Raw genomic sequence first — 27579 nt, forward strand, 5'->3', positions numbered from 1 at the left:
TGATTTTATGAAAAGTTTCAATGGGAAAACGGGCCATCTGTTTCGGACCGCTAGCGCTACATTTGGCCGGAGTGTGAGCTTCCGGAGATGGCAGTTTATTTTTCCAGTAAGAGAGCAAAAACAATTATTTTCTTTTTTTTTTAAGAGAAAGGGGGGACACGGTGTACTTATTATGTTGCAACATAATACTGAAGGAAAAAATAACTCCGCCTTTAGCACGCGCTTGTTGTCTTCCGTGAGCTTTTGCTGCGCGTGCGCCGAAGTGTTATGCAAGTACACGGTGGGCCAAAGACGTAAGGGGTGGTGATCGCTGGCTTCTTCCAGCTATCCCAGCTGCCTAGAGTGGTTTCAAGCTCTATTACTTGTGTGTCACCAGAATACCACCTGTCACTATCACTATGATGCCCCTATGATACCACCTGTAATCTGGCAGGAAAACTATCACCGTGATACTACCCGTAAGCTGGTAGTAGCGCCACAAGGGCAAAAACCAACTGATTTTTCTTTTAATAGCATTTTAAATCAAACACTCCTATCATAGTCCCCACTGGGGGACTGATAGTATTATGAAATAAATAAAAAAAACATGGCAGTGAACAAACGTACAAGAAATATGAGGGGTTATGTTCCTGCTTAGGGCTAATCAATAGCTCCTCAGAGTGTAATTAAATGTTCGATATGGGCTCATTTACGTCAGTATATTCCTCTCTTCTAGCCTTAAAGGGGAAAGCCGCAGTCAGACTGCTAATACATCATACGCAAAATACAGTCTGCAGAGACTGTCTTCCTTGTATGATGTCACATTGGTCAGACAAAAACTATCTGCAGACATGTCCGAAGCATACATATTTCACTATACATGTCTCGAACATGATTGAGATGTGTCTGCACATAATACTGTCAGCAGGAATGTCTACAAAGAACACCGCATGTCTTTTGTATTGATATATGAGCGGCCACAAATCGCGGTACCGCTCTTACCCGCGCAATCTCCCCACTTCCCTTTCTAGCCCGTCCAAGGTAATGCTCGAACTGGTTGCGGAGCTAATTACGCTCAAGATGTTATGTTGCAACAGACTACATTTTCATTACCACCATAGGCTAAGGTTTATAAGTACTAGTCGAACCATCAGATGGCACTACATTTGGGAAAGGGTCCAAATGCTAAACAGCGCGAAGTAGTCAAAAACGAAAAGGAAAAAATTAAAGACGTTTACAATCCCCTGTAACGTCAAATTAGAGCGCAGCTCTTGAGGAGGAGGGGGAAGGTATGGAGAGGAGGCTCCCTCCTCCTATCTTGTTCGCCTCCCATTTACGGGAAAATTTTCCGCTAAATTCAGCGGGGAAATTTTTCCGCTAAATTTAGCTGAAAAATTTCCCAGCCAAATTTAGCAGGGAAATTTACCCATAATGCACTGCGCGGTTACGCCGACGGCGACGCCGACGCCGCTCAAGCCGGAAACGGGCGCCTAAGAGCTGCGCTCTAAAAGGGGGAGGGAAGAAAATCGATAGGGGCGTGGCGAATACTGGTTCGAATCGAATAGCACAGCGTCATCCCCGGCGTCAACAATGCAGAGAGAGAGAGAGAGAGAGTCGGTATGTCGTAGATGTCCCGCTTGCAATGGGAAGGCCACGATTCGCACAATCCTGGAAATCAAACACCCCTTCTTTGCGGGACAAATCAAGGTGGCGCTTGAGTCGTATCACCTTGCGTCCAGCACGCGTGACAACGCTATCCCTATGTGTGAGTGTGAATTTGACGCAGGGTCACGATACGACCTCCGTCGGCCTCTCCTTCACCTTGTACCTGCTCGGACTCTACAAGGAGGCGCAGGAAAAAGTTCACCAAGAGCTGGATGCCATCTTTGGTGAGGACAGGACCCGCCCGGCCACCGAAGAAGATCTGAAGCAGATGAAGTACCTGGAATGCGTCATCAAGGTACATTTGTGCACGCATTGAGCTGTCATATTGTGGTATTTAGCGCACGAAGTAGAGAGAAGACGAACAGGCCAGAAAAGAGCGCCACTCACAATTATGCTTACTGACAGGAAATGAAATAGAAATAAGAAGACAGAATGATCCACCGCGGACACGTGCATCTACCACCGGCCCCGCAAATGATGGTATCTTGTTGATGCAGGCTCGTGTCGGGTCTTCATTGTCTGTTGAAGGAATTCTCTTTCCTTGTTGGATAGCGTCACGGATTCTACACACTCTAAGAAAAGCCCGTGCGTTTACTTTCCCGCACAACACCTCGGAGAGCCAATATCCGCAACTTCCGGAGGCAGCTCAGCGAAGGACGATGCCGAAACGTATGTTTAGACTAAAAAACGCAGTCTGAGCTGTGACATTGAGCAATGCAAGTGCGACGTTCTGGATTGCTAAATGTCACAACTCAGACTGCTTTTTTTTGTATAAACATATGTTTCGGCATCGTCGTTCGCTGATTGAGCTGCCTCCGTAGGTTGCGATGATTGTCTCTCCGAGTGTTTTGCGGGAAAGCAGACGCACGGGCTTTTTTTTTAGAGTTCACTAATAAGAGTTCCTGTCCTCAGAGGATGTGGAAGGCCTCCAGCACCTCGCGGGTCAATTTGTCGATCGTTGTTCCTACCAAAAATGCTCGTCTCGCCGAATAACGGTCTGCATGTGCACTGCCTACAACGGATAGGAAGATGTCCGCCCACGGTAGCCTTCAAGGAGTGATCATGCTCACGGATTCCATGATTGGGGCATCTGCCCGTTTGGACTATGCAGCTCTTGCCACACGAAAGTGGTATCTTATATACGACGCCTAAAGCGCGTGGAGAAAATTGTTTTGCATGCTTCTTGGTGCACTTGTGTTTTGTGGTATCCTCAGCATGCGCATTCACTCTAGGGCCAATTTGACTATTTGTTTTAGCGGTGCTGAAGAAACTGATCTGATTCCATACCGGCTTTTAATGTTCTTTAAATTATGGGACATCCTGTTCAGGTATGGTATTACCACTGGCCTTGTTTTCTCGACACTGGTTTTGATGGTCTGGTAGCCTTTTGCTTTTTCACCAGAGCGTTTGCCACATCAGCCAATATAGGGATGACGAATAGCCAGCTTTTCTTAGCCTCTCGACTTGCATACCGAAGCTGGCTGCCTATGAAGGCAGAACGTTTTGCAGAAGCATGCAAAGCAATTCCTTCCATGTGCTTCGGGCGTCGTATATAAAATAACACTTTTGTGTTGCAAGAGCTACATAGGCCAAAGGGGCAGACCCGTCAATAATCGACCCCGTGAGCATGATTACTCCTGGAAGGCCATAGTCGGTGGAAATCTTCCGATCCATTGTAGGGATCGTGCACATGTAGATCGTTATTCGGCGAGACAATAATTTTGGGGAGGAGAAATGACATATTGACCCGCGAGGTGCTGGGGCCTTCCACATCCTCAGTGAGGACAGGAACTGTATTAGTGCAGAATACGTGACGGTGTCAAACAAGGAAAGATAATTCCTTCAACAGACAATAAAGGCCCCACGCGAGCCTGGATCAACGAGCCACTATCATTAGCGGGGCTGGTGGTAGATGCACGTGTCTGCGGTGGATAATTCTGTCTTCTTTCTATTTCTTTCCCTGTCAATAAACATAGTTGTGAGTGGCACTCTTTTCCGATCTTGGGTTTAATCCCCACCCCTGCCCGTTTCGATCTGGATGAGCATCGTACTGGCGTGCGGTCGCGCATCACTACTGCGCGGTGCACGTTAAAAAGCCCAGGCTAGCAGTCGTACTGCACTGGCTAACTTGCTTATCTGGATTGGGTAACAATGTCCTCATGTCCTGGCAGACTTAACTCCTGCTGTATTAACAACTAACGAGTAATTTGTTTGTTTGTTTAGCCCAAATGTCAACTTTACTGCATTGAGCTGTACTCTCACAAGCGCCAAATCGCCTGATCAATAGTGAGTTTTAGAATACCACACGCAGAATCAATCTCTGAGCATACGCAGAGAAATAGCGTGGTCGCCAGTGCGAATCTGCCGAACCGAAACCGGGTTCTCGATCGGCGAATGCCGATGACGAGATTTCTTTGAGCACGCAAGAAAATTGTTTACGCTGTCCTAAAACTTGACTTTGGTGCCCTTCGCAGTCAACAACTTCTGTATAATTTTCTTGGCGCATATTCATCTTCTGTCGAAGGTTATTGGTGGTGAAGAGCAGCTAAAAAATAAAAACGATGAGAAGGAGCAAACACGACAGGACAAAGCTGTCGTGTTTGTTCCTTTTCCTGTCTTTTCAACAGTTATCTCTTTCTCTCTTTCTTTCTCTGTTTGTTTTTTCCCGTGGTCTTCGTTTTTGAATTGTTTTTCACCGTAACTAATTTATACCAACTCACCCAAATCACCACCTTAGTAAAGGTTACTGGAATTTTCTGTTCCATGAGTGAAGCACGCCTGTGACCAAAATGTTTAAAAGTTTTGTTCGTGCTTGCAAGCGACATATATAGTGCAAATTCAGATCTAAACACTGTCGAAGCGTCAAAATGTAACCCTTTTTTTTATGAATTGTTTGACGGTTGGAAGCCTATGATCAAATCTGTTTGTGCGTTGAAATGTGGTGCTTATGTGGGACATTAACTTACTATTGAAATATAGTGTTCTACGCAACTCTATTTGAGAAAAGCGCAAAAATCTCCAATATTGTGTCCGGGCTGCATCGCACGATTGTGCGTTTGACTTCTACAGCAATGGTCGCTATATGTGACGCCGTTCAGCGGTGTGATGCAACAAGGTTCTTGCTCTCATATCTGTTCCTCGCTTAAGGTAGTGCAAATGACCGATTCTGCTTTTGACTTGTGTTGCCGTATAAAAAGCTTATTATTGAAAGCAAACGATAAAAAACGAGCCATGCACGCTCAAACAATTACGACTGTCCTTATAATAGAAATGGCGACCACGTCTTGTTCGATTCCAGCACTTTGTGAGATTGCGCGTGACTCTATAAAAGCACAGGACCTTAATAGACGTTATCATTTCTTGTCCGTACATGTCTGCTATTTTCGCATCAGCAACTTTCACTCGCAATATAGAAACCGCATGTCAATGACTGATTTCGTTCTTCGTTTTGTATTTTATTAGGAAAGTCACAGGCTGTACCCTCCAGTGCCCATTGTGGCTAGGCGTACGGATGAAGACATGGAAATAGGTGAGGTTTCTCGGAGTTCTCCCATGCCAGTTCCATGGGAAGCACGTCGAGGTGCAATCTGGGAGTATACACCAACTCAACGGAGAGCGTAAGTTTGTCTGCTTCTTGCGCAGGGGTTTCGGTGACGTCAGAACGCCATGCTCAGATTGGCTTCGATTGGGAGAATAGTTTGTAGACCTCAAAGCAGCTTAGCATTGAGGTCTACTCACTATCTTTCTCATCATGGCCAATCAGAGCTCGGCGTTCTGATGTCACTGCAACCACTGCGCAAATAGCGGACAAACTTGCGCTCCGCACTCTCATGTCACGCCGCTGCGGTGGCACTGCTGTCGGTACTGGTTCTCAAAAGGAAGTCTGCGAAGGCATCCTAGGGGTCTCTGCGAAGCACTGTCTCATCAGTCAGGCACGGCAATATTAGTTGTCTTTCTTCACGTTGAGGCGACACGTTCCAATTTTCGGGATAGTACTCTCGTGTGTATGTCAATGAGATAAGTCCATTTCACATTAGCAATTAGTTATATCCATTTATTAAATCATTATCATGATAACCTATACCTTTCTATTCCCCTCACCCCGAACGGGGTCCTCCATCATCTCCGCCTTTCTACAAGGGGTCCGCGGAACATCAATGGTTGAAGAACCACTGCTATTATGTATGCTATTTCTGTTCCAATCAACGTTTCCAAATTAAATGTTCATCAATCTTTTTTTCTCTCTCATTTGCGTAGAGGAAGAAAAGCAGGCGTCAATGTGTACCTCTATGTATAACATATAATTGATGGTATGTTGGGGGCTCAAGCAAGGTAAGGCTCATCAACAAAGCCGCGAAGGCATAGCGACGTAATTAGAAGCGTGCCGAACTAGTGCCATTCAGTCGTAGTGCGAACGGGCGAAATGAGAATGGGTCCAGTCACGAAAAACACGATTCGGATCTTATGAGAAGGTTCAAACGAGAAGGACCAAATGAGAATGGGTCGAAACGTGCAAGGTTCAAATGCTAATGGGACGTTTTGAGATACACCCGATTTCACTCGCCAGTTTGGGTACGCCACCGCTGCTGCAATGCATTGAGGGAACTTTAGTCTTTCTGCACGTGCCACAACCTCGCTGGACCTCTGCGAGTGCAGACCACGAACAGCCTCATGCGCTGCAGATTGCCTTTTGTGAACTAAAATTATGGCGGCTTCACGCTTGCGCGGAACGCTTGGTGAGATCAGACTATAGCGTATCACGCAGACGGAATAGAACCTGCTCGCGAGATCGAGAAGCCAGAAGCGAGACTGTCGCTACGTTTGATTTTATCTCGATTTCACTCAGTGTTACAGTTTAAAGGCGCATCGTAGGTTGCATACGGCTTGCAGTTTGGACACAAGCACTTTGGCCACGGTCGGCATGTGCTCGCTGACAGCCGAACCATCGGCGATCGGGTTCGTTCGGGTGGTTTCGTTTGCACAAGAACGCGTGCAAATATTCTGCAAAATTAAACCCTATCCTCGCGCCAGCTGCTTTAACAGCGTTGGTGACGAAACATTGCTCAACTCTTAACTGTATCCGGGCCACAGCCCGTGTCCCGCCACAGCCGGTGCCAGAACAGCGGTCAGTTAGTTCTGACCACGATTGTCTCAGGTACTTCCTGTAAGAGCTATCGCGTAGAACTGCTAAAAATGCACGCAAACATGAGGTAACGTATACCACCATTTAGCGATATCGAAAAAAGAAACACAAAACACCTTTGGTTCATTGAACTGAGTCACCCCAGAAAACATAAAGGGCAAATCCTTGTGCCGAAATCCTATATATATATATATATATATATATATATATATATATATATATATATATATATATATATATATATATATATATATATATATATATATATGTACATAAACAGCGAAAAACAGCCAGCCATCCCCCGAAAAAAAGAGATGCGCAAGAGGTTATCAAAGCCGCCGCCTAAATGTGCGCCGTATAAGGTATAGAAGACCTTTTCCGTGAACCCTCGTTCGCGGTCACTTAAACCTCAGACATCTGGAATGGGTGACGAAATTAAAGCAAAACTCGGAACAAGTAAAGAACACATAAAAGAGGAAAAACAGGAAGGATCGGCAGCTGCGATAAAAACGTGAACACATTCCGTTGTTTCGTTTCATACCGGAAGTTACAGGATTCAAGATAGCGACGCAACTACACAAAAACACAAAAAAGTGTATAGTGCTTTGAACCAAAAAACATAATGTCATTTACAGATTCAGTCTGCTCCGTGGGTGCAAGGCGTATATACTAAAGTAGAGAAAAAAATCTACGAGGGTTTGAAAAAGCATAAGACGATTTGAGTGTTTGGCTGACCACCGAGGAATTGAATAGATGTCTCGTAGAGTCGCCGTCACACCACTAATATACATCCCACAAAAGACGGCCTGCAGACATCAGAGAGTTTTAGGGAGCCGTTTTTGGACATCCGATACGTTACGGTGGGCCTTCCGGTAAGAACTGCGCATATGGGAGCCTAGCGCATGCGCATTTCGTACCGGAGGGCTCATCGTATCATATCGGATGTGCAAACACGGTTCCCTAAAACTTTATACTGTGGGACGCCTGTCTCAACTCCTTGGACGACGGTCGCATATTGGCCATACGCAAACTGTCTCCAGACGCCTTCGAAGCGTACACCCCTCCACGAGGCAAAAATGCTTCGAAAAATGCTTCTCATAATGACCACAGCGAACACCGTGTCTTTCGTACGATGTACGTCCATGACGTACGGTGATGTCTATAGACGTTTGCAAGTACGGCCCCTAGGCGCCGTCATCTCTCCGCTAGTGTAGGTAGGTCGTCTGATAGTCAAGCATTGTTGAGGCGGTGCGCCGTGGGCACACCTCAGCAATGCTTGGCTATCAGATGATCTACCCACACCAGCAGCAACATGGCGGCGCCCAGGGGCCGTACTTGCAAACGAATGTAGACAAAACAGGCGATTCTTACGTCACGCCGTTGCGAAGGGGGCTGCTGTCGGCATGGCGCAGACGCTGCGCATTTCGCGCGTCTGGTTTCTACGTCGTATACGGTGCCATGCCGTATACGTGGGCTAAGGCCGGCTTTGTTTGTAAACAGCGAGTTGTGGTATACACGTTTGGAAGTCCTGCTTCAGGGCGCTGCCATCTTGCTTGCTGGGGTGCGCTTGGACGCGTCCTAATCCGATTACGAAGCTTTGCTAAGGCGCCATAATTGGATTATGGCCGCGCCCAAGCGCACCCCACAGGACAAGATGGCGGCGCACGAGACCGCACTTGCAAACGTGTATAGTGCGGAGGAAGTTGGCAAAGACGCCGTGGATCCCGATTGTCTTACGTCGTGTGTGCAGCGGGCTACCAGATTCCCCCCGGAACCACATTGGCGCTGTTCATGTACACCCTGCACCGGGACGAACGGTGGTTCCCCGAGCCAGAGGAGTTCCGCCCCGAGCGGTTCTTCCCCGAGAACAGCGTCGGCAGGCCGGCCTACGCCTACGTGCCGTTTTCGGCCGGACCTCGAAACTGCATCGGTGAGCTTTACAGAGACTTTCCGAAAGTCCATCGAGCGACATTGGAAACCCCCTTATCCCAGAAGTTTGTCCGTTCGTGCATTTCCCTACTAAACTTAGCGAAGAAAGGGACTTCGCGAAACATCATGGTATCGCATGACCCCATAACTTCACTCCGCGACATCAAGGGTGATCCTCGCCGGATTAGTTTTGGCTCAAAATCGTGTACACATATGATATGATTCGTCCCATAATGCCCAATACAAATATTGTAATCCAAATTTCACGTCACGACTAGACTATAATGAAGTCGAACGTCACTTACCTTCTCCAAATTCAATCTCCCCAAGAACTGACAACTTCATAATCAAACCTTTCTAGTGAATTAGCGAACTAACTATCCGATTTCGTCTCTTTACTTGTGGCCCCCAGGGCCTCTAACGTAAACCTAAAGCACCCTAAGGCAAGATCATTTTTTTATTTTTTTAATTCTGGTCGCAATAAAACGTTACACTTAGCTCAATCATGCTGACAAAGACGAGAACGCAAAATGTGAATCTACCAAGCACATGTTATCTCTGTGTGACGTCACGTGAACGCGTGGGGTCACATGACTGTGAAGCCACACGATACCAAGGTGTCACGCAACAGCTTGGTGTCGCAAGACGTCATAATATCATGGGATGCCACAGTTCTTGGCGGCTCTTCGTGACTGTGCTTTATGACGGTTTTTCACGAAATTCTGCAGATAAAACACATTCCGTGCTAAAACGCCCTGTATGCTCCATTCTGTGAGGTAATGCGTGAGGCAACACCACAGATTTTTACGAAGAACAACCGCAAAGCCTTGCCCTAGCTCACCTCCCGATCATTCTAGGTCGAATATTTGAGATACTGAGCGTTGTACATAAGGAGTCGAGCTTGGCCTTGCCGACTCACTTTCGGCACTCCCGCGTTAGCCAGCGGTCACGCCGAAACCGACGCTCGCTGCTGTTTTCTGGACGCGTATTCTTCCTTTTTGTTTCTGGCACAAGTTCGTTGATTAAACCTTATTCTCAGTTCTACGGTGGTCGATCCGTTTCCATCTGCGACAATATAAACGAATCTGGTGCTCTGCTTTTTTTTTTTTTTTTCGTCCCCAGGTCAGCGGTTCGCCATGATGGAGGAGAAGGTAGTGATTTCGACAATTCTTCGCCACTTCCGTCTGCACAGCCCCGATGAAAGGGACACCATCCTTATCACGTGGGAGCTGGTCCTCAAGCCCCTCAATGCCCTCAATGTGCATTTTCTGCCCAAAAAGAAGCTTTGAAGATTATCTCTGTGAAACCCCCACTTTATGAACTTTATTGGCAGGGCAATTTGCGGGTTGAACGAATTCTGTCAAGGAGCAACCGATGTATCTCAATATCCCGAATGATCGCCCACCTCACCTTTTTTTTACCCCTCCATTGTGGGTGGGTGCACATCCGGGATTTAACGGTAATCCCTTGACACTGGAATGCGCCGTTTTTTACGTGCACTGAATAGCCGACGAGTTATTTTTACATGTATATGAATATATATTATTAAAGCTACGCGCAATCTACAAAGAAAAACTTTTTTTCGCGTTCTTTGAATGTCTTTATTTAGTGTTAATACGAGCCTTTTTATGAGTAGTAGTGTGGAGGGCTTCCCAACTTAAGCACGAATTTCCCAAAGGTTATATATTCGATTTAATGGTAAAGTTTATGTCTCTGGCCGTTCTTATTCCTGGTGATAAGTTGAATACTGCATCAGATTTCATTTATTATTGTATCGCCATCCTTATTATTACTATTATAATTATTATTCACATTTTAGAGCGCAGCTCTTAGGGGCCCGTTCCCGGCTTGAGCGGCGTCGGCGTCGCCGTCGGCGTAACCAAGGTCACCCCAAAGTTACGCGACCCCCCAAGGTCATCCCAAGGCCACGTGACCCCCAGGGTCACGTGACACCCCCCGAGGTCACGGGACCACCCCCAGGGTCACGTGACCCCCCCCCCCGAGGTCACGTAACCTCCCCGATGACGTCATCGTCACTGATGACGTCACCGGCATCCGCATCGTCATCATCACTGATGACCTCACCGTCATCCGCATCGTCATCATCGCTGATGACGTCATCAGTGACGTCACCGGCATCCGCATCGTCATTGTCATCATCACAGATGACGTCATCAGTGACGTCACTGATGAAGTCACCGACATCCGCATCGTCATCGTCACGTGACCCCCAAGGTCACGTGACCCCCCCGGTCACTTCACCCCCCCCCCAGTACCCTTCCCTCCTCTTCCTCAAGAGCTGCGCTCTAATTCGGTGTTACAGGGAGTTGTAAACGGCTTTCACTTTTTATTTTCTTCTCTTTTATTTTTGCAAGTTACCTGCAACACTTGTTCTTTACAGGGTGCTCCCCAGCGCTCAATCAACCCCCTCTCTTTTCCAGAAAACAACAACACAAAACAACAACTTATATATATAAGCCAAGGGACGACGATAAATAATTATTTTCACAAACCTGTATTTAGGCGGTCGCATTTGCAAGGAAGCGAATGACTCGGCAAATACGCAGCGCACAAGCCGGTGTGCTGCTGTTCTGTTTTCTTTCTCTTGCCAATATTCTCCCTCTCCCTCTGCCCATAAAAAGGCCTCCCAATTACGAATAAACGTTCTTTGGCTGGACCCATGCGTCTTCACTACAGCATTTACCACAGTTAAAACTTGTGAGTGTGGGTTTCTGAAAAAAAAAAAAAAAGAAAAAAGACAAAGAAAGTAAAAATGTGTTATTCCTCTGTACAGGAAAAAAGACGAAAGCAAACCGTCTGGTTAACTCTGCTACATGAGGCAAAAACGTGAAAGCTTCTTTGAGAAGAACACCATAACGCTGATCCAGCAGCAGGTCCGCCTGTGTTGTAGGCAGTCATGTACGCAACACGTTACTAGTAACTTCTACCTAGTTACTTTTTTTCGGTAACGAGTAACGTATTTAGTTTCTTTTTTAGAAAATGAACGAGTATCGCACTTCGTTGCTTTTAATGCCAAGTAACGAGTAACGGTATTTCGTTTAGCGGGAAAATGGACGTCGCGTGACCTAAACACCAATTCATTCCTCCCGCTAAATTTACCGGGGAAATTGATGTCACGTGAACGGAATGTCACGTAAACTCATGTCGCGTGGCTCGTACACTGATTCAGTTTCCCCGTTAAATTTGGCGGGGAAATTTACGTTAGTAACTTACTCACGAGACTTTTGCACCAGTTCAGTTTTCCAGCTAAATTTGGCGGAGAGATTGACGTCATGTGACTTAAGGTCACCCTATGCTTTTACATATATATTTATGCCACGGGACTTGTACTATTTTGCCGCGCGCGCGGCTGACCGAGCAGGCAGCGCCCTCGTGGCCTAACGGTTATCGCGTTTGCCCTTCATGCAAAAAGTGAAGGTTCGATGCCTGGCCGCGAGTACGCATTTTTGTTGACTCTGTAATTTTATGTTCTGGTAAATTCGAGAACCGTGTTGGCTGATTTGAGCTTAGAGTGTTCTACGCGCTGAACCTTCTACGCCGATTGTTCCAGAAGCCCACGCCTGCACAAAAGGAGCTTCGCGTGGCAAACCGCAGTCAGTCTCGCCTCAGCGCTCGACCCTGCTGTTACGCCGACTTCGACGCCCGCGACGCTCTGTTGTTATTTTCTGTTTCCTTTTTGTTTTGGGCACAAGTTCACCCCAGTAAACTTTTATTTCTTCCTGTTTCTTTATTATTCTTTTGATCACCACCCATGACAATATATATATATTGTCTTCTAAACAAATGTAAACAATCACTCCTTAAATACTGCATCTCATTCATTATTGTACTTTGGAGGTAAAGGTCGCTGCCAATTTTTACATTACTCTGAAGAGAATAAACATAAGCAATGCCTGGAACTTTTTTTTTTTCATTCAACATTGCATTCTAAGTTGTTTTTTTTTATTCACCCTAAGCTGACGGCGAAGCGACAATTATGGAGTACATCAAAACCATGGTGGTGTTACTCTTTTCATGAAATTACATGTCATCAATGTTGTTGCGCCTTCTTTCATCGCATGCACGCTTTAATAACTAAAAAAAAATAATAAAAAAATAGCGAGCGAGAGCTTTTGACTCTGCATGAGAACAGACCGCAGAAAGTATTCCCGGTCACGGCCGGACTGAATTCGCGCGCTATTTTTTATATTTTTTATTCGGCCTTTTTCGTTTCACGAGAAGTCATGTACCTAATCCTGCTTGCGGGCGCTGCGACCCAACTATTCTCGTTGTTGCACCCTGCTGCTCAACGGGTTTTGTTTCGCATGGCCCAATGCTTGTGTGCTCGAACAGCAAATCCACAACGGGAACGATCTGTAGCGTGTTTTTCCACCAGCTGTCCAGCGATGAAGCGCTATGCACTGCGTGGAAGAAGTAGAATACCAAAGGAGAACCTTGTTTTGAATGCTAAATCTCCATCTACTGGTGCGTGCAGCGGGCACTTTAAGCTAGAGGATTATGCACCGAGATATCGTATAAAAAGCCTAGTTTCTTTACCCTTTATCCCGATTCAATGGGTCTTCGAAGAAAATGCCTGCACCCAAGAAAGTCCCAAGAGAAGCCCTTTTGAAGCGGTCGGCATCTGCGCCGAAAAGCAGAAGCGAAAGGCTGATGCGTTAGCTCCCTAAGAGCACTGTGTACAGACCGGAAAGATGAACCAAACTGATCTCAAGCACGCGCTCTCGTATATATTCGACTGAATCCACAGAAAGATATCCCCGAGTAGTAATGACACCTCCTACGAATGCGCTGCTGTGCAGCTCCCCACCGCCCAGTGGCGCTTCCACCTCACTGAGTGACAGCGCCGCATTGCAACCTTTGGTGCTTTCATGCCTCTTTAAGGCCGTAAGACAGCGAGCGCGAATTCAGCCGACCGTGTCCCGGATCAATTGCCGGCGCACGGGTATGCACACGTAAAGCGCTGTCACGTGGCACAGCCTACTCTTGATTGGTCCAGCTATCACTCAAAGTGGGCAGTGTCAACCGCCCAGTCCGAGTGACCAAATGCTATGAGCTTCCTCTTGGGGAGAGAGGGGAGAAATGGGACAGTTTTCACTATAATTATTTGTGTAGTTTAATGGGCACATAGAAACGAGTGTAGAGGTCCTAAATGTAGCGTGAAAGACCCTTCACATCAACTGAACAGCACATTGTCCCAACTCTTCCATAAATGTAAAACAAAAAGCAAGAAAAAAGATAAGTCTCCCCAGGGAGGAATCGGACGCATGCAAGAGTGCGCTAAAAATTGTACTAGTGAATATTATAGGCAGACGGGTTTTCATCAGACATGAAGCCCAATTGCAGTCGTCTTCTTTCCCTCCGATTGTCTGTGGTTTTGGACCGATTAGAAGGAGTGCGGTAACATTTTACACAAATCAAATAATTGATGGCCTAAATGCGATATGAACTATGTTAACCTTAGTATTATTCTACCAGTCAGAGCAACAATCTTTATAAAGAAGGAACTTAAACACTGTCCCATTCCTCCCACCATACCACTATCCCACTCCTCCCAAACTGCCTTGCACGCGGTAAGTTTCCAAGTGTAGCAACAGGGGAGACGTTAAGCTTAAAATATCGGTGGTTAAAAACAACCTACGCATTAACACGTCTTTTTAAAATTAGTTTGCTATAGCCGTTGACCAAACCATTTTGGTTCAAGAATCGACGAAGAATGTGGGCTGCTTACTTTTGAGTGTCGAAGTGCCACTGACTCAAATCATGAACAGCACGTCAAGCAGGTACACCATTAAAGTTAAAAGTACCGCTACCATGGCGTCATCATTCTAGCAGTTCAAAGTTTCTGGAACTGTTCACTGAAGGAACATGTGGACTATTCCACTCTTCCCACCGTCCCATCCCTCCCCACTTTCCCCTATTTAAACTGGGTGAAAAACCTAACTTGAGGGTTCTTGAACTTGCCGCTCACTCGGCGCGCGTGCTGTCTCCGCTCCCGCTCCACTTTTCGAGCCCATTATTTTCTTGGACCCAGAAAAAAAGAATTTATTCATGCCAGTGTGAGAGCAGTGTTGTTTTTTGTTTTTTTTTTTTTTTTTGTGCTTGTTGCTTAGGTTAAAACTGCGACCGTGTTCGCCGTCCTGCAAAGACGATTTTATTAGCGATTTTCATCGCGTGGTCTTGGACCTACTTTCCCGGCTTCGTCTTTGGACCGTCATGCGCTGTGAATCTGATTCGCTTGCGGAGGTGGAGGGAGAACCTGCCGCCACGGCTTTCTGTTCAAGCTCCTAGATGCCACCAAATTCGCCACAGTCGCCAATAGACCAACTCGCAGCTCTGACGTCACACAGTTGCGGTGGCGCTGCTGTTGGTACGGCGCATGCACAGTGCCCTCACTTGGTGTGAGGCAAACGTGCGTGGGCTTGTTTGTAGACAGTATGGAGTGCTAGGATTAGGTGAAAAAAAATGGAAAGAGTTTTAATCAATACAACCATTAAAGATACTGTTTAATCAGGTACTGGGCACACGCAGTTAAGCAATGCTGAAGGCTCTGGTTACTGACATTTTGTAATCAAAACAGTCAAGTATACGCATCACGTAATTTTTTTTATAAAATATTTAAAGGGTACTGGGTATCAGGTGACTTTAAATTGAGATTTTCCTTTAATCTTAGTCACAAACAAACGCTTTAAAAAAGTCACTCACACTTTATACACTAAATACTATGGGTCAGTTAGAATACAGCGCCGCCTACAGCTGCAGGTCATTTTATGAGATCACATCAATCGAAGATCACAACAGGCTTCCTGATATCCTCGCAAACTGCCGATTCCTTACTCGCCCATCGAACAAAAAGATAAAAAAAAAAACGTACGTTCGAAAACAAACAGAAAAAACGCCCATCTGAATTGTATGTGAAGCACACGAGTCTTTTAATGGTAAAAATGGGTTACACGTTATGTCCAAAAGTGGTAATAAGAATCGTCCAGAATATGTACAGGGATATCAAAAACGCTCTAGCCTACTCAGACGGGTCGCGATTAAACAGGCAGTCCAGCAGCGATCCGCAGCAAACGGCTATCGACGACCTGGGAGGCAGCGTGGGCAACGGAGTAGTCCAGGCCGGAGGATTCGAGTAGAAGTCTTCGGCACCAATCTCCACCCCTGACGGTCCGGCTCCTTCCAGGTACTGTTGGTTGAAGGCGAGGTTTTGTGGCAACAGGTCGTCGAGGGACGGGCGACGCGGGCTTTCGCGAGTCACTTTGCGCTTTGCCCGCTTGGCAGGAGGAGTGGTGACGACGCATTCCGTGGCCGCCGTGTCCTCATCGGTGGCGTGACTGGACTCGCGTTCCTCCGGGATCCCGGGAAGAACAGAAAAGGTAACCTTGTGGTCCCGCTTCGAAAGCAGGGGGGACGTTTCGGAAGGGTCTTTGCCGAACCACCTGGAGATGGCGTTCAGAGCCATCGTGTTGGTGCTCTGGAGTTGCCGGCTGGAGCGCTGCTCTCGGATGCTCGGGCACCAAAGAAGAGGATCGTCCTCGAGAACTGTCCTCGCAGGCGCGGTGGTGCCGATCGCCGAGTCTCGAATAATGGAACGCCCGGAGGGTCGCTTGAGAGGACAGGGGATCAGCGAACCCGGGTATACTATAAACCCACCACTAGACCGGTGTGGCAATCGGGCTTTTACCGACTACGTTGATGCCGTTGACAGCAGGGTGACTCCGCCAGTATTCACAAACGAGCCTGTGAAATGTAAGCGATTGGGTGTTCCATTCGGAGCATTTAGAGACAGGCCTAAGAAAAGATATCCTATCAATTTCATTATCATTTTTAAATAGATTATTATATACTTCATTTCAGCCTCAGTCCGAACGTAGCTGACGGACGCTACGAGCTAATGGGACCAATCAAGCATCATCAAAAGTGCAAGTTAAGGGGCCTCTTCCCTTTATGAGTGAGTCAAGAAAAATAGAACACGTAAAGAAACATGAAGAACACCGCGATGGTGCGCTTTTGACGCTGCCCGATTCGTCCCATGAGTTTGTAGCGTCGGCTGCGTCGGGACATTAGGTGAAATGAAGTATAACTTAAGACACCATTAGCCTATACATAAAAACCTTACAGCTGTATAAATCAGCTACGCCTTTCGAATATTTCACTAGTCGCGCTGCTCAACTGATTGCTTATGGCCGAAAACTTGATAGGGCAAGTCAAAGCGTGTTGTCAGCCCACTGTCAGAAGCTGCGTATTGTAGATATCTGACGCTGTCAAAGTATCCGAATGAGAGAGCCACATTATATGGCATTTTATCCTAGATAAAGTCGCGCTCTAATTCAGATATTTTGACAGCATTAGGTATCTACAATACGCGACTGACGACCGAAAGTTCGAGAACCACTGGTGTTTACGAACTAAAATAAAACTAGCACTCACCCTACAATCCTGACTGGAACACAAAAATCGGATTGCAAGATGTAAAGAGTAGACCCGTGGAACTTTGAGCTAGGTATCAACTCGGATCTAACTCTTAAAGAAAACAATCTACCAACAGCACAGTTCGTCACTGACTAAATGTGTTAATCAGTCTTCGGTTCTTACAAAGGACTAAAAATAAACTGAGGCCCTCCGGGAACGTGTAGCCGATATCCCAGTTAAACAACGCCTTTTCCTCAAAAGCATCTGCGAAATTTCGGGCACATCAACAGCATACGGTTAGCATTGACCGTAGCCATTCAAAGGTCGTAGTGACGCTAAGAAATGGTTACCCTAGGAAACCTGTACTCGAAGGCACCTGTAACAAACCTACACGAAACTATGCGGGAAGCAGTAACAGAACAATAAGAGGATTCAGAAAGTACTTACCAATAATGAAAATTCTGAGCGATCGCCTGCCGATGAAACCCGCCAAACGAGAGAAGTGCCGAAAATTGTGAGTGAAAATTTACGCGCAGCACTGCTGCGCTACCAGCCCCTGGCGGTTTTATTATGCGTTGTGAATGTCATGGTACTTTGCTTATGCTATATCATTGCCAACTTCTTAGATCCCCCCCTCCCCCATTTTTCTTTCTCTCGCCCTATTTTAGGACATTTGGCTGACACAGCATTTAAATGAACGTCCACGTCAACTATAGACCTTTGCATCGATTATCACCCGGGCGAAAACTGCTGAGTCACTGAGCTGTGGTCACATGCGCAGTGCCTGATCTACCGCACATTAACAGCGCATGCTTAGAAGGCGCTCCACAGCCCAGCAGATACGGATGGCAGCGTGAAGAACGCGATTTTTGCAAAGGTCTATAGACAATTGCAAGCATGGCGCCACAAGTGGTGCCCCATGCGTGCAAGCGCGTGCAACACGCGGGTGAACGTAGCTTTGGCAAGCTCGTAATCGCACGGGCGTGCGTGTTCGAGCAGAGACATGGCGGCGGCCAGTCGCCCAGCTTGCAATCGTCTATACCCCGTTGAACTTATGTCATAACGCAACTGTCGCTACGAACTGAAAGGGTCAATCAAGGAGTGCCAAAAGGAAGCTATCACGGCCAATCTCGACTTTTGGCTTCTTTCTTGGCTCAGTGCATGTGCTATGACCGTATTAGTTCAGTCTTCTAGCCTTTGACTGAGCTCTGACCCATCATGAAACGGAGTACAGCAGGTACCAGGTGCTCGTGGGCGCTATTATTTGCAAGGCACCTATTTTTTATTGATTTGGGAAGACATGTGGTCCTTTCAAGCCGTCGCTAATGTTATAAATGGTTTGTTTTCGAGTTCATATGCAGATATGGAGCGTAAACACCCAAAGTGTTACGGTACCAGCGATAACAAGAAAACAGCGTTTTCACTATCTGAAAGCAAGGTAACACAGTGCATGTCACCCACAAAGCGCGTATGGATGCGTGACAAAACTGGAACCACCTTCACGGTTCAATTACTTCCATCACGGACTCGGAGAATTTCGAATCTGTGTTAACTAACCATATTCCTTAGGAGTGTGTCTAAACTCTATTTTGGCTATTTTATCCTAATTCGTTGCTGTTTTTTTGTTTTTTTTTTTATTTATACTACTATACTGTTGCTTTCTCCCTCTGTAATCCCTTCGGGCCCCCCAAAAAATAAGAAATAAATAAATAGATAAAGAATTCGCCGTACATTGGGCGGTTTCAATGTACATAAAATTAGCACGAACTACTGATTAATATGCATGGGTGTATTGATTTTTAGTAGTGGCTATAGAATCCTAGAAGGAAAAAAAAAAAAAAAAAAAAACCTTGCGTCAGGGAGTTTTTAGCCCTGGGTCAAGTTGAACGGCACCAGAAAACGGGAGAAATTGGTTAATTAGTAAGCTGATCGTACCTAAAACATTATAATTAACTTTCTTGGGATGTAATTTAGGTCCCGTGTTTTGCGGGATTATTGTTCTTCAAATTCGAGAAGGTTTCTTTGAGGTTTATTACTTTTCTCGTAATCGGTGTTTTCAGATGTTTATATTCGGTGCCAGGCAAGAAATCGGCGTTGATCGGGGCTGATGCTATAAAACAACTGCATGTCCATAAATTTGTGACACTAAATCTCGGGTGTCCTCTTTTTTCCGGTCCGTTGAACTTCCGCCCGTGACCCAAATGGTTGAAAAACGTCGTCCCGCTACCGAGAACAGAGGCCAGATTCACGAAAAGCTTCCTCGGCTACGACAGCTTAGCTTAGAAGTTCGTAAGTTAAGGGGTATCCACACGAAGGAGAACTCCGCGGACGGATGTCGTGACGTCAACAACCCGGGAAACTCCGTCCCCGGCTCCGCCGCGTGCACCTGCGGAGCTTTCGTGCTGACAGCACGAAGCCTCCGCGCCTCCGCCACGGAGGAAAACGCGAGAACGGCGACGCGAGGCGTCAAAAAGGGATGACGTATGTCTCACGTGATGCGCGATCCGCGGAGGAAAGTGGCGGATTTCCCCTTCGTGTGGATACCCCATTACGAACATCGTAAGAAGAGGAGAAATCGGTATTCACGAACGCGTTCTTAAGTGAGAGGAGGAAACCGACATTCTTGTACGGAGAAAATACAACTTTCGCTGTCGTGCAAGCTTCCGATCCCCGCGAAAGCGTGCTGTTGCTATGGCGACAGCGTCTTCAGCACCACGAGACCAATCGGAAAACTCGGCATGGCTCGGATTCTGGACGACAACAAACGCAGATGGCCTTTCCGCCAACGCTTGTCTGGGGATCGTATCCGTGCAATGAATTGTCGACTCTAACACGATTTAAGCGGGCCCGAATGCCGAGGCGGGGATAACCGTTTTTGTCGACTGCTACAAACTCGATCGCTACAAAGTCAACGCAACTGTCATCGTTGCTAAAAGAAAACGGCCCACGCCGCTCCTTTGCAAAGTGGCGTTCGAGGAAAATAATCGCCGCGGCGTTTTTCGCGGCCTCGGAGATGCAGGAGAGAGTCGACGACCAAAACGATATGTTTGAACTACGAGAGTGTCAGCAAGAGCCACGTAAATATCTGTTCACACTCGGAGCGGACGCGCGCGTTTGATCGAAGCGCTGAATTCGAGCTGTTGGACCGCGTCTTGGTAAGCGCTTCGGGACCGATATTTTACGATTGCAACTTTATGCTGACATGACACTCGGCAAAGGAAGGTTGGATCGGCTTCGCGTAGCTCACACAAATTGTTGTATCTCGACTGTGTTGGCGTACCATCGTGTCGGAATAAAACAAAATGTAGTACCGTATTTTCCGGACTATAGTCCGCACCTGATGTATCATACTCAAAAACCGATCTCAACTGAAAAAAAAAAAGAAAAATCTTAGATAGTCTGCATTTGGTGCATAGTCCGCACTTAGTTCCTAATCCGAAAGTAAATATTGTCGTACACGGCACATCTTGACAAATGCCTGCTGTATTAGCTCACAAAGTTTGTATTATACATAAATCACCATTAATACACGCTGGCATTCCTAAAATTCTTCACGTCGTTGCAGTGAACGATCTAGAAAAATACACCTTGTACAGTCTGCACCTGTAGAAAGTCCGCACCGGATAAAATTTCAACTTTTATACAAGTATAGTTCGCGGACTATACACCGGAAAATACGGTACATACTATATGTTGCGAAGGTAAGCCACGCGGCGTTTATTTGCGCTTTATATAACACAAAACAATGCGATATACTCGATGAGAGTCCTTTTTCGACTACAGGGTTCGTCACCGCTGCCTCGGGAACCAAGGGGATGACAAAAGGAAGAGGCTGACCTCTTAAAGCGGTACTTCAAAGAAATTTGAAATATAACCGTCCTGTTCAGAAATAGGCTGAATATGATCCACAATATCCGTAAATAACAATCGTTATAAACGGCCCACTCTGGCAAGCGCGCGGAAAGCAGCCAGCGGAGAGCACGTGACACCCGGCGCAATCGTGACGTAGATTGTCTCGGGACGAGCAAAGCTGCGGCGAGGCTGACGTCGACAGGATGTCGTTACCGTTCCAGCCACCGAAGCGGCCGAAGCACGCCAGCGATCGGGCCACGGCAGCTAACCGCAAAGCTGCTTTTGTACGAATTTTGAGTGGCAGGTAAATCTTCTATAATCTTGCAGAGACAGAATAGTGACGTCTGGGACACGCAAAAGAGAGTCCCGGTGAGAGGGGAGTTCTTCCCTCCCCTCTTGTCTCGTGATGGCCGGAGAAATGGCGGGATGACGTCAGCTACAAGGCATGTATAGTTCTAGGCGAGGCAGACGATAGAGTTATTATAATGTACGCTAGAGATTCAACTGGGTCTAGTTTGAAGCAGACAGCAACCATGCAGATGAAAATTGACTTCCGGTAATGCGTTTTTATGGGAAAATTGAGTGCATTTTCTCCCTGCGCTCGATCATAAGAGCAAATATCCCGAATAATTCGTACGTACTAGGTAGCTTGGAACATTTCTCAGTCAATCAGACGAAATAATTGGTCAGTTTCGGCGTTCTTCCTTCAAAGTGATTGCCTTAAAGATGGTGCTAAAACGGCTTCGTATATGTATTCTTGTGCACTGGACACTGTTAGCGCTAACACGCCGTAGGCGCTTTTCAGAATGAGGGATATACGTGAACGAACGCAGGACATCTGGAAACCAAGAGAGACGGCAAGAACTACGCAGTAACGCGGGATCAATAACTACCCGTGCATGTAAAATAACAATAAATTGAAGCCCACGTAATATATTCAGATTTTTATGGGTAAGTACTGCTTCATTCTTTCTGCTCTGTGTAAAGATGTTTGTTCTACATTCAAAACATCACCAGCACGCTCGAAATCTTTGAGAACAAGTACCCGATCAAAGCTGATCGGCAGAGAAGACAATACAAAGAGACACCTTTCATAGGCCAATTATTTTATTATTTACGTTTTGAATGTTTTTATACGCTCATAAAGATGCATTTTGTTTTGAATCGTCACTTGTTTTTATTCACACGCTAAATAACACATGTTTGGGGCGGAAATGTAGTGAAGATAAACATTGGTCACTGTTGAAGAAAAATGCGCTAACTAAAGCAATAACACTTTTACAATGTCAATAAAGTTATATACCATTCGGTACCATTCAAATAACCACAGTGTTCCATGTCATTTTTCGGCGAAGACAGAAAATGCACTCGCCTTTTTCCATAGGAGTGCACAGGAGTACCGCAAAAGTAGACTGTCTGAGGTCTGCTTCAATTTGCGTCACAGAAGTCGCATAAGCACTGTAGCGCCAGTTGAACGTCTAGCGTACATAATAATAACTTTATGAGACAGACATCGTGACTGCCTGTCAAGGTTCCTCGACGGGCATTATAAACGAGGTTTTGGCAACCTCCACCAGGTGCCCTTTGGTAATCATTTAGTTCGTTTGAAAATTGCTTTTCGTGTCTTTTTCAACAAGGCATAAGAGTGTCCGATGTGATACTGCTCCCTTGAACACGTATATGCCAAGAAATAAGCGCCGAAATTTTCTTGTAGTATCCTTTTAATGGAAAATTGAGGTCAGCGATCAGACTATTCATACAGGAAGGGTTCACATGTCGCGAAACGATGTCGCGCGGGCATCTTCCATTCAGACGGACGGACTTGGCCAGGAATTGCCGGAGCAACGTAGCAGGTCGGAATGCCTTGCTAGGCCTATTCTGCCGTGCTCGCCGAGCTAGCCCTTGGCAGTCGCTTGGTCGGTGGGATCCAAGGAGATTAGAAGGTTAGGAGGGGGCATGACGTCAGCCGCGTAGCCTCCCCAAGCCGTGCCCCTTGACGCCCTCCGCCTCTTTCTCATTTTCCTCCTTACCGTCCTCACTTATCGGCCCAGCACGTGACCGTCGCGTGGTTGATGGTTGCGGGTAGCAAGGAGCGTGGTGCTGGTGGGTTTCGTTTATCGGTTATCACAGCCAGAAACTATAGCCCACGCCCAGCCGACCGACTCTACGCCTGCTGCACTTCGTTATACCTTCTGTTTCCTACATACCGTTACCATCCTGAAAACGATAGTATTCAACGTGGAACGTCAGCGCTGTAACAGTCTGTTGGCGTGTTTTGGATAATGTACAGTGCATCTGCGGGGAGTATTTCCTTTATTTTCTGGCCACTAATTTCTGCAGTAGCCAAAGCAAGACTAAATTATATACACACATGATTGCGCAACTATGTAGACCCGACAGATTGGACCAACACTTACGCATTTTAACGGCGCCGCTCAACTTTGTTTTGCTCGGACCGAGTGTGACAGCACGGACGGTAAATTCCCGGCCCTCGGCGCTTGACGTACGGATTATGTCGATCGTTCTGCTTGTCGCACTCTTCCACCATGATTTTGGATGACCGTGATCACTGATCTGTGGCCGTGATTGAAACATCACGTGCACCATATTTTCTGTCACCGAGTGTATGTTCTAAATCTTGTCCGAGTAACATGTCTCCTACGTCAGCGGGTAATACCACGTGACATCGCGAGTAAACGATACTCGACTCAATTTTGGAACGGCCGGGATAATCACCTGGATACTACGCGGATTGGCTTCGTCTTGGGCTATGGCAAAACGAAAGCATAGCAGGCTCGATTGTGGAAAATAGCAGACGATCTGTTTTGATCATGGAGGAAGCACTCGAAGAGACGATGATATCGGGCCGCTGTGAAGTTTCTCTTTGATAGAGACGACGCGGCGGAGGAGTGGGAAATCTTAGAGAGTTTTACAGCGAAGAAGAGGTAAGGAAACACTTCATGATAACCTTTAAAGCGTAATCTAGCGCATTAATCGAAAAAGTATCCAGAGCGTGTTTCACTGGCAGACCTTGCAACGCCGACTTGAAGCTTATATTGGTTATTGTATACAAATAAAAGCGAAACTATTCACTCCGATTAGAGTGAATTACGTATTAACTTCCATCTTATTCAATAAGCTGCGTGGGTCGTAAAATATATATAAACAACATAAAAAAAATTTGGCCGTCTTAAGTATTTTGAGTAAATTATGTTTTGCGTGTGGGCTTTATTTCTTTCTTTGACTTTTACATAATGTACTATGAACCTCCACACTAGCTACGCTTTACATCTAAAGGAAGACTACGGGTGGAATCCGTCCCTTAAGTGATGTTTTCTTGTTTCTAAATACACATACACAATCGACAATTGTTTGTTCCGAATGAATTGTTCTTGTGTTACCAGGCTTTTAATATGTGAATCGCTAGTCACCGGGAAAAAAAGATCACAAATAGCACGTGTGCTATGAGTAGCTGGTTGATTATTGCCGAGGATGAAAACCAACGATAAATCATGTTCTATACACGTTTGCAAGAAAGGCTCCTGTGTGCTGCCATTTTGAGCGATGCTGGCGCCCCGTACCGTTTCCGCCATGCTGGGGTGCGCCAGGGGCACGTCACTGGGGTGCGCGATGACAAGATGGTGCCGTTTGCTGCATCGCCGATGGCTTACGTTAGCGGCACACTTACTGTCTCGGAACGCAGGAGGAGGTATCCACACAGAATCGTAGCGTCACATATTGTAGGACGGGGCATCTTTCATGGTTGGAGCTGACTTTATAACGATCGCAGCCTCTGTTCCTGCATGTTGTGGAAGCCAGAGCTGCCGCGAGCGCAGCCATTGTTGATGCAAAGGCCATGCGACTTTTGGCGCATTCTGAAGAGAGCGCCTTGAGACTTTAGATCTTTTTGAAATTTTTCGATTTGTTACCGCTTTAGGCATTTTATTTAATTGTCCTTGCTATTTCGCTGTCGAAAACGACACGTGTACGTTTTATAATTATTTTTTTTTTAATTTCTTTCTGCGCTCAGTGGTGTACGCTTCGGCGAGAGACGCTTGGCAACATTGTACGACAACCAGCGAACGTCCTGGCTGGAGAGTAGGTCCGCCTCACCTTGGCGCGCGGTTCGAGGTTAAGCCGGGATCGCACTTGTAAAGGTGTATATATTGAAGCAGATTAGACACGTGAAACGAATGCACCTGCACTTTAAAACAGGTCCTACATAATATTTTTTTTTATAATTTCAGGCGCTAAGTGGCCAAGATTTTAGGGTATGCTGAAACCATTGTCCCCCGCCAGTCTCCCGAGGACTTCAAAAGTCGTTTTCGGCTCCGAAGGACTTCTGTTGAACGCCTAGCGACGTTGCTCGCCCCTCAGCTGCAAGTTCCTCGCGGACGGCCGGCATTAGACGTTACCAAGCAGGCTCTGATATTCGTGTGGAGTCTTGCCAACCTGTAGTGCTTCAGGTGACTTTGTAGGAACGGGTTATTTCTCGATCTTGAACAAAATAATGGATATCCCCAACTCGTTGCTTGTCTATGTGGAGTGCAAGTTCGTATGCTACTGGCACAGGGGTGCAATGATGTCAGAACGCCGAGCTCTTATTGGCTGATTGAAAAAATAGTGGTTTGACATGAAGGCATCTGGCGTTGAGATCTACCCACTATATCTTTTCATATCAAAGCCACCCTTAGCAAAAAAAGCCTATATTTTAAATACATTTTAAATGCATTTAGTACATGTATTTTTTTCGAATTGTTTTGTCCGCACTTGAAATGCATTCTAATGCATTTCTCGAGATGCATTCGAACATATTTTTTGGCGCACTAAAAGTATGAAGGAACATATATTATAAATGCATTAAAATGTATTCCAGAATGAATTAAATTTGCACCACGAGGGCGTTCTAAAATGTATTCGAAATGCATCTCTGTATTTTTTTTAATGCATTTTAGGTGTACAGTATTTATACGTTATATTTATTTCTTACGTAATGCTACTGAATATCCCGCCGACCTCAAAAAAATGCAAGCCATCTAGTACAACAAATGCACAAATTAACGCTCACTCAGAGACCCCTCCCAGGATGCTAGACACACAAAATAGAACTGTCAAACACATTGAGCATTTCACACAGATTGCAAGTAGGAATTGGTTTATTTTGTACTACGGGTACAATCGTAAACTCCATCCCCTCAGCCTTCTCGTTTTTTATATACAAAGCTTTATATTTATACAACGCCATTTCCAAATTAGTACAGAATGAACTTTTACGCTTAACAAAAGATAAGCACTTGCTACCAATAACACTCACACATGCGACGAAGAAAGAAAACAAAAAATAAGCAACAGAGGAAACAGAACTAGTGACTGATGTCCTTAAAGGTAGAGAAAAAAAATAGTTTCCTCTTGCACAACTTCTAAAACACGATGCCCGGACGCACATGTAAACAAACATTAAAAACAAAGTCACTTAATAAAACACGCATTTCGAAAAAAAAAAAAAAAAACGCTTGCCGTGTGCTGTCGAAGATGAGCTGTTGCCCGTCCGTTTAGGCCGGAGGCCGATGGCTGAAAATCTAACACGATGGAGGCAAACACACGTCCGGCACTGGCGAATGCCGCAAAAACAATGGTGGTCGGTCTCGGAACTAAATTTTTCGCCTTGTAATCGCCTGGTCGTCATTCGGTCATCCCACGAAGGCCTGTAGAATTGGGAAGGCGTCCGGTACACCTGCTGACCGCCTGAAGGCACCGCAAAATTGCACAAGAGGTGCCGCAGGATAGCCAGGCGGGCGGGAATATGGGCGCTACGTTGACTCGGCTGCAGCTGGCCGCCAGATGGCAGCCATGTTGAATCGGCCGTCTCTTCACGATAGAAACGTGCACCTCGGAGCTTGAAAAGCTACACGAATGATCGAGAAACGTATGGTATGCTTTACTTGAACAGTCATGCAGCCCTCACAAAGGAAAGTAACCCCGGTGCCGTCTTCTTAGGTTCCACCGCAAACTTAGGGCCCAGACTGAGAACTTGCTGTACTGCGTTTGGTATGTGGATGTCTCCTATTGTGCATACGGGGTTATTCAACGCCTGTTCTTCTCTTGGTTTGTTCTTACGGAGATGCCACAAAGTGAGTTTTCACAGATGGTCGGTCGTTCTCTCTGTGAGGGAGGCGATCGCCTCCCTCACAGACGCAGTAAAAATCTGAGTCATGCAGCCCTCCAGGAATTGTTCGGCGAGGATTCAGACGTTTTTCGGCTAAAAACGGAGAAACTCACGGGGTCGATGGTAAAAACCAGGGGTGCTATGTTGCGCTTTTTGCACTCCCAGGAGACTTGGAAGAGGGAAGTGACGTCAACGACTAGAGTAAATGCAGATTGGATGTTGACAGAAGAAAACAAAATCAACATCCAATCTGCATTTGCTGCGTTGTTGACGTCACTTCCCTCTCCCTAGTCTCCTGGGAGTGCAAAAAGCGCAACATAGCCCCCCTGACGCACGCTGGCCTCCTCTACTACACTCTGTTTCATACTTAGCGTGCAACGCTGTCAAAGCTACTGGCGCGAACGCGTGCCTT

At 46.3% G+C, this 27579-nt stretch overlaps 1 protein-coding gene across 1 annotated transcript in view; it reads left to right on the forward strand.

Moving 5' to 3' along the window:
* LOC8050681 (cytochrome P450 4V2) overlaps positions 1 to 10018 on the forward strand; it is a 97050-nt gene extending 87032 nt beyond the window's left edge. The window contains exons 8-11 of the mRNA XM_042290864.1: positions 1766 to 1939; positions 5107 to 5173; positions 8538 to 8717; positions 9839 to 10018. Coding sequence (XP_042146798.1) covers positions 1766 to 1939; positions 5107 to 5173; positions 8538 to 8717; positions 9839 to 10005 — 588 coding nt within the window. The 3' untranslated portion in view covers positions 10006 to 10018. The remainder of the gene's footprint in view (positions 1 to 1765; positions 1940 to 5106; positions 5174 to 8537; positions 8718 to 9838) is intronic.
* Positions 10019 to 27579: the final 17561 nt, after the last annotated feature.

Source organism: Ixodes scapularis, unplaced genomic scaffold, assembly GCF_016920785.2.
Source record: "Ixodes scapularis isolate PalLabHiFi unplaced genomic scaffold, ASM1692078v2 PGA_scaffold1__304_contigs__length_218370807, whole genome shotgun sequence".
NCBI lineage: Eukaryota > Metazoa > Arthropoda > Arachnida > Ixodida > Ixodidae > Ixodes > Ixodes scapularis.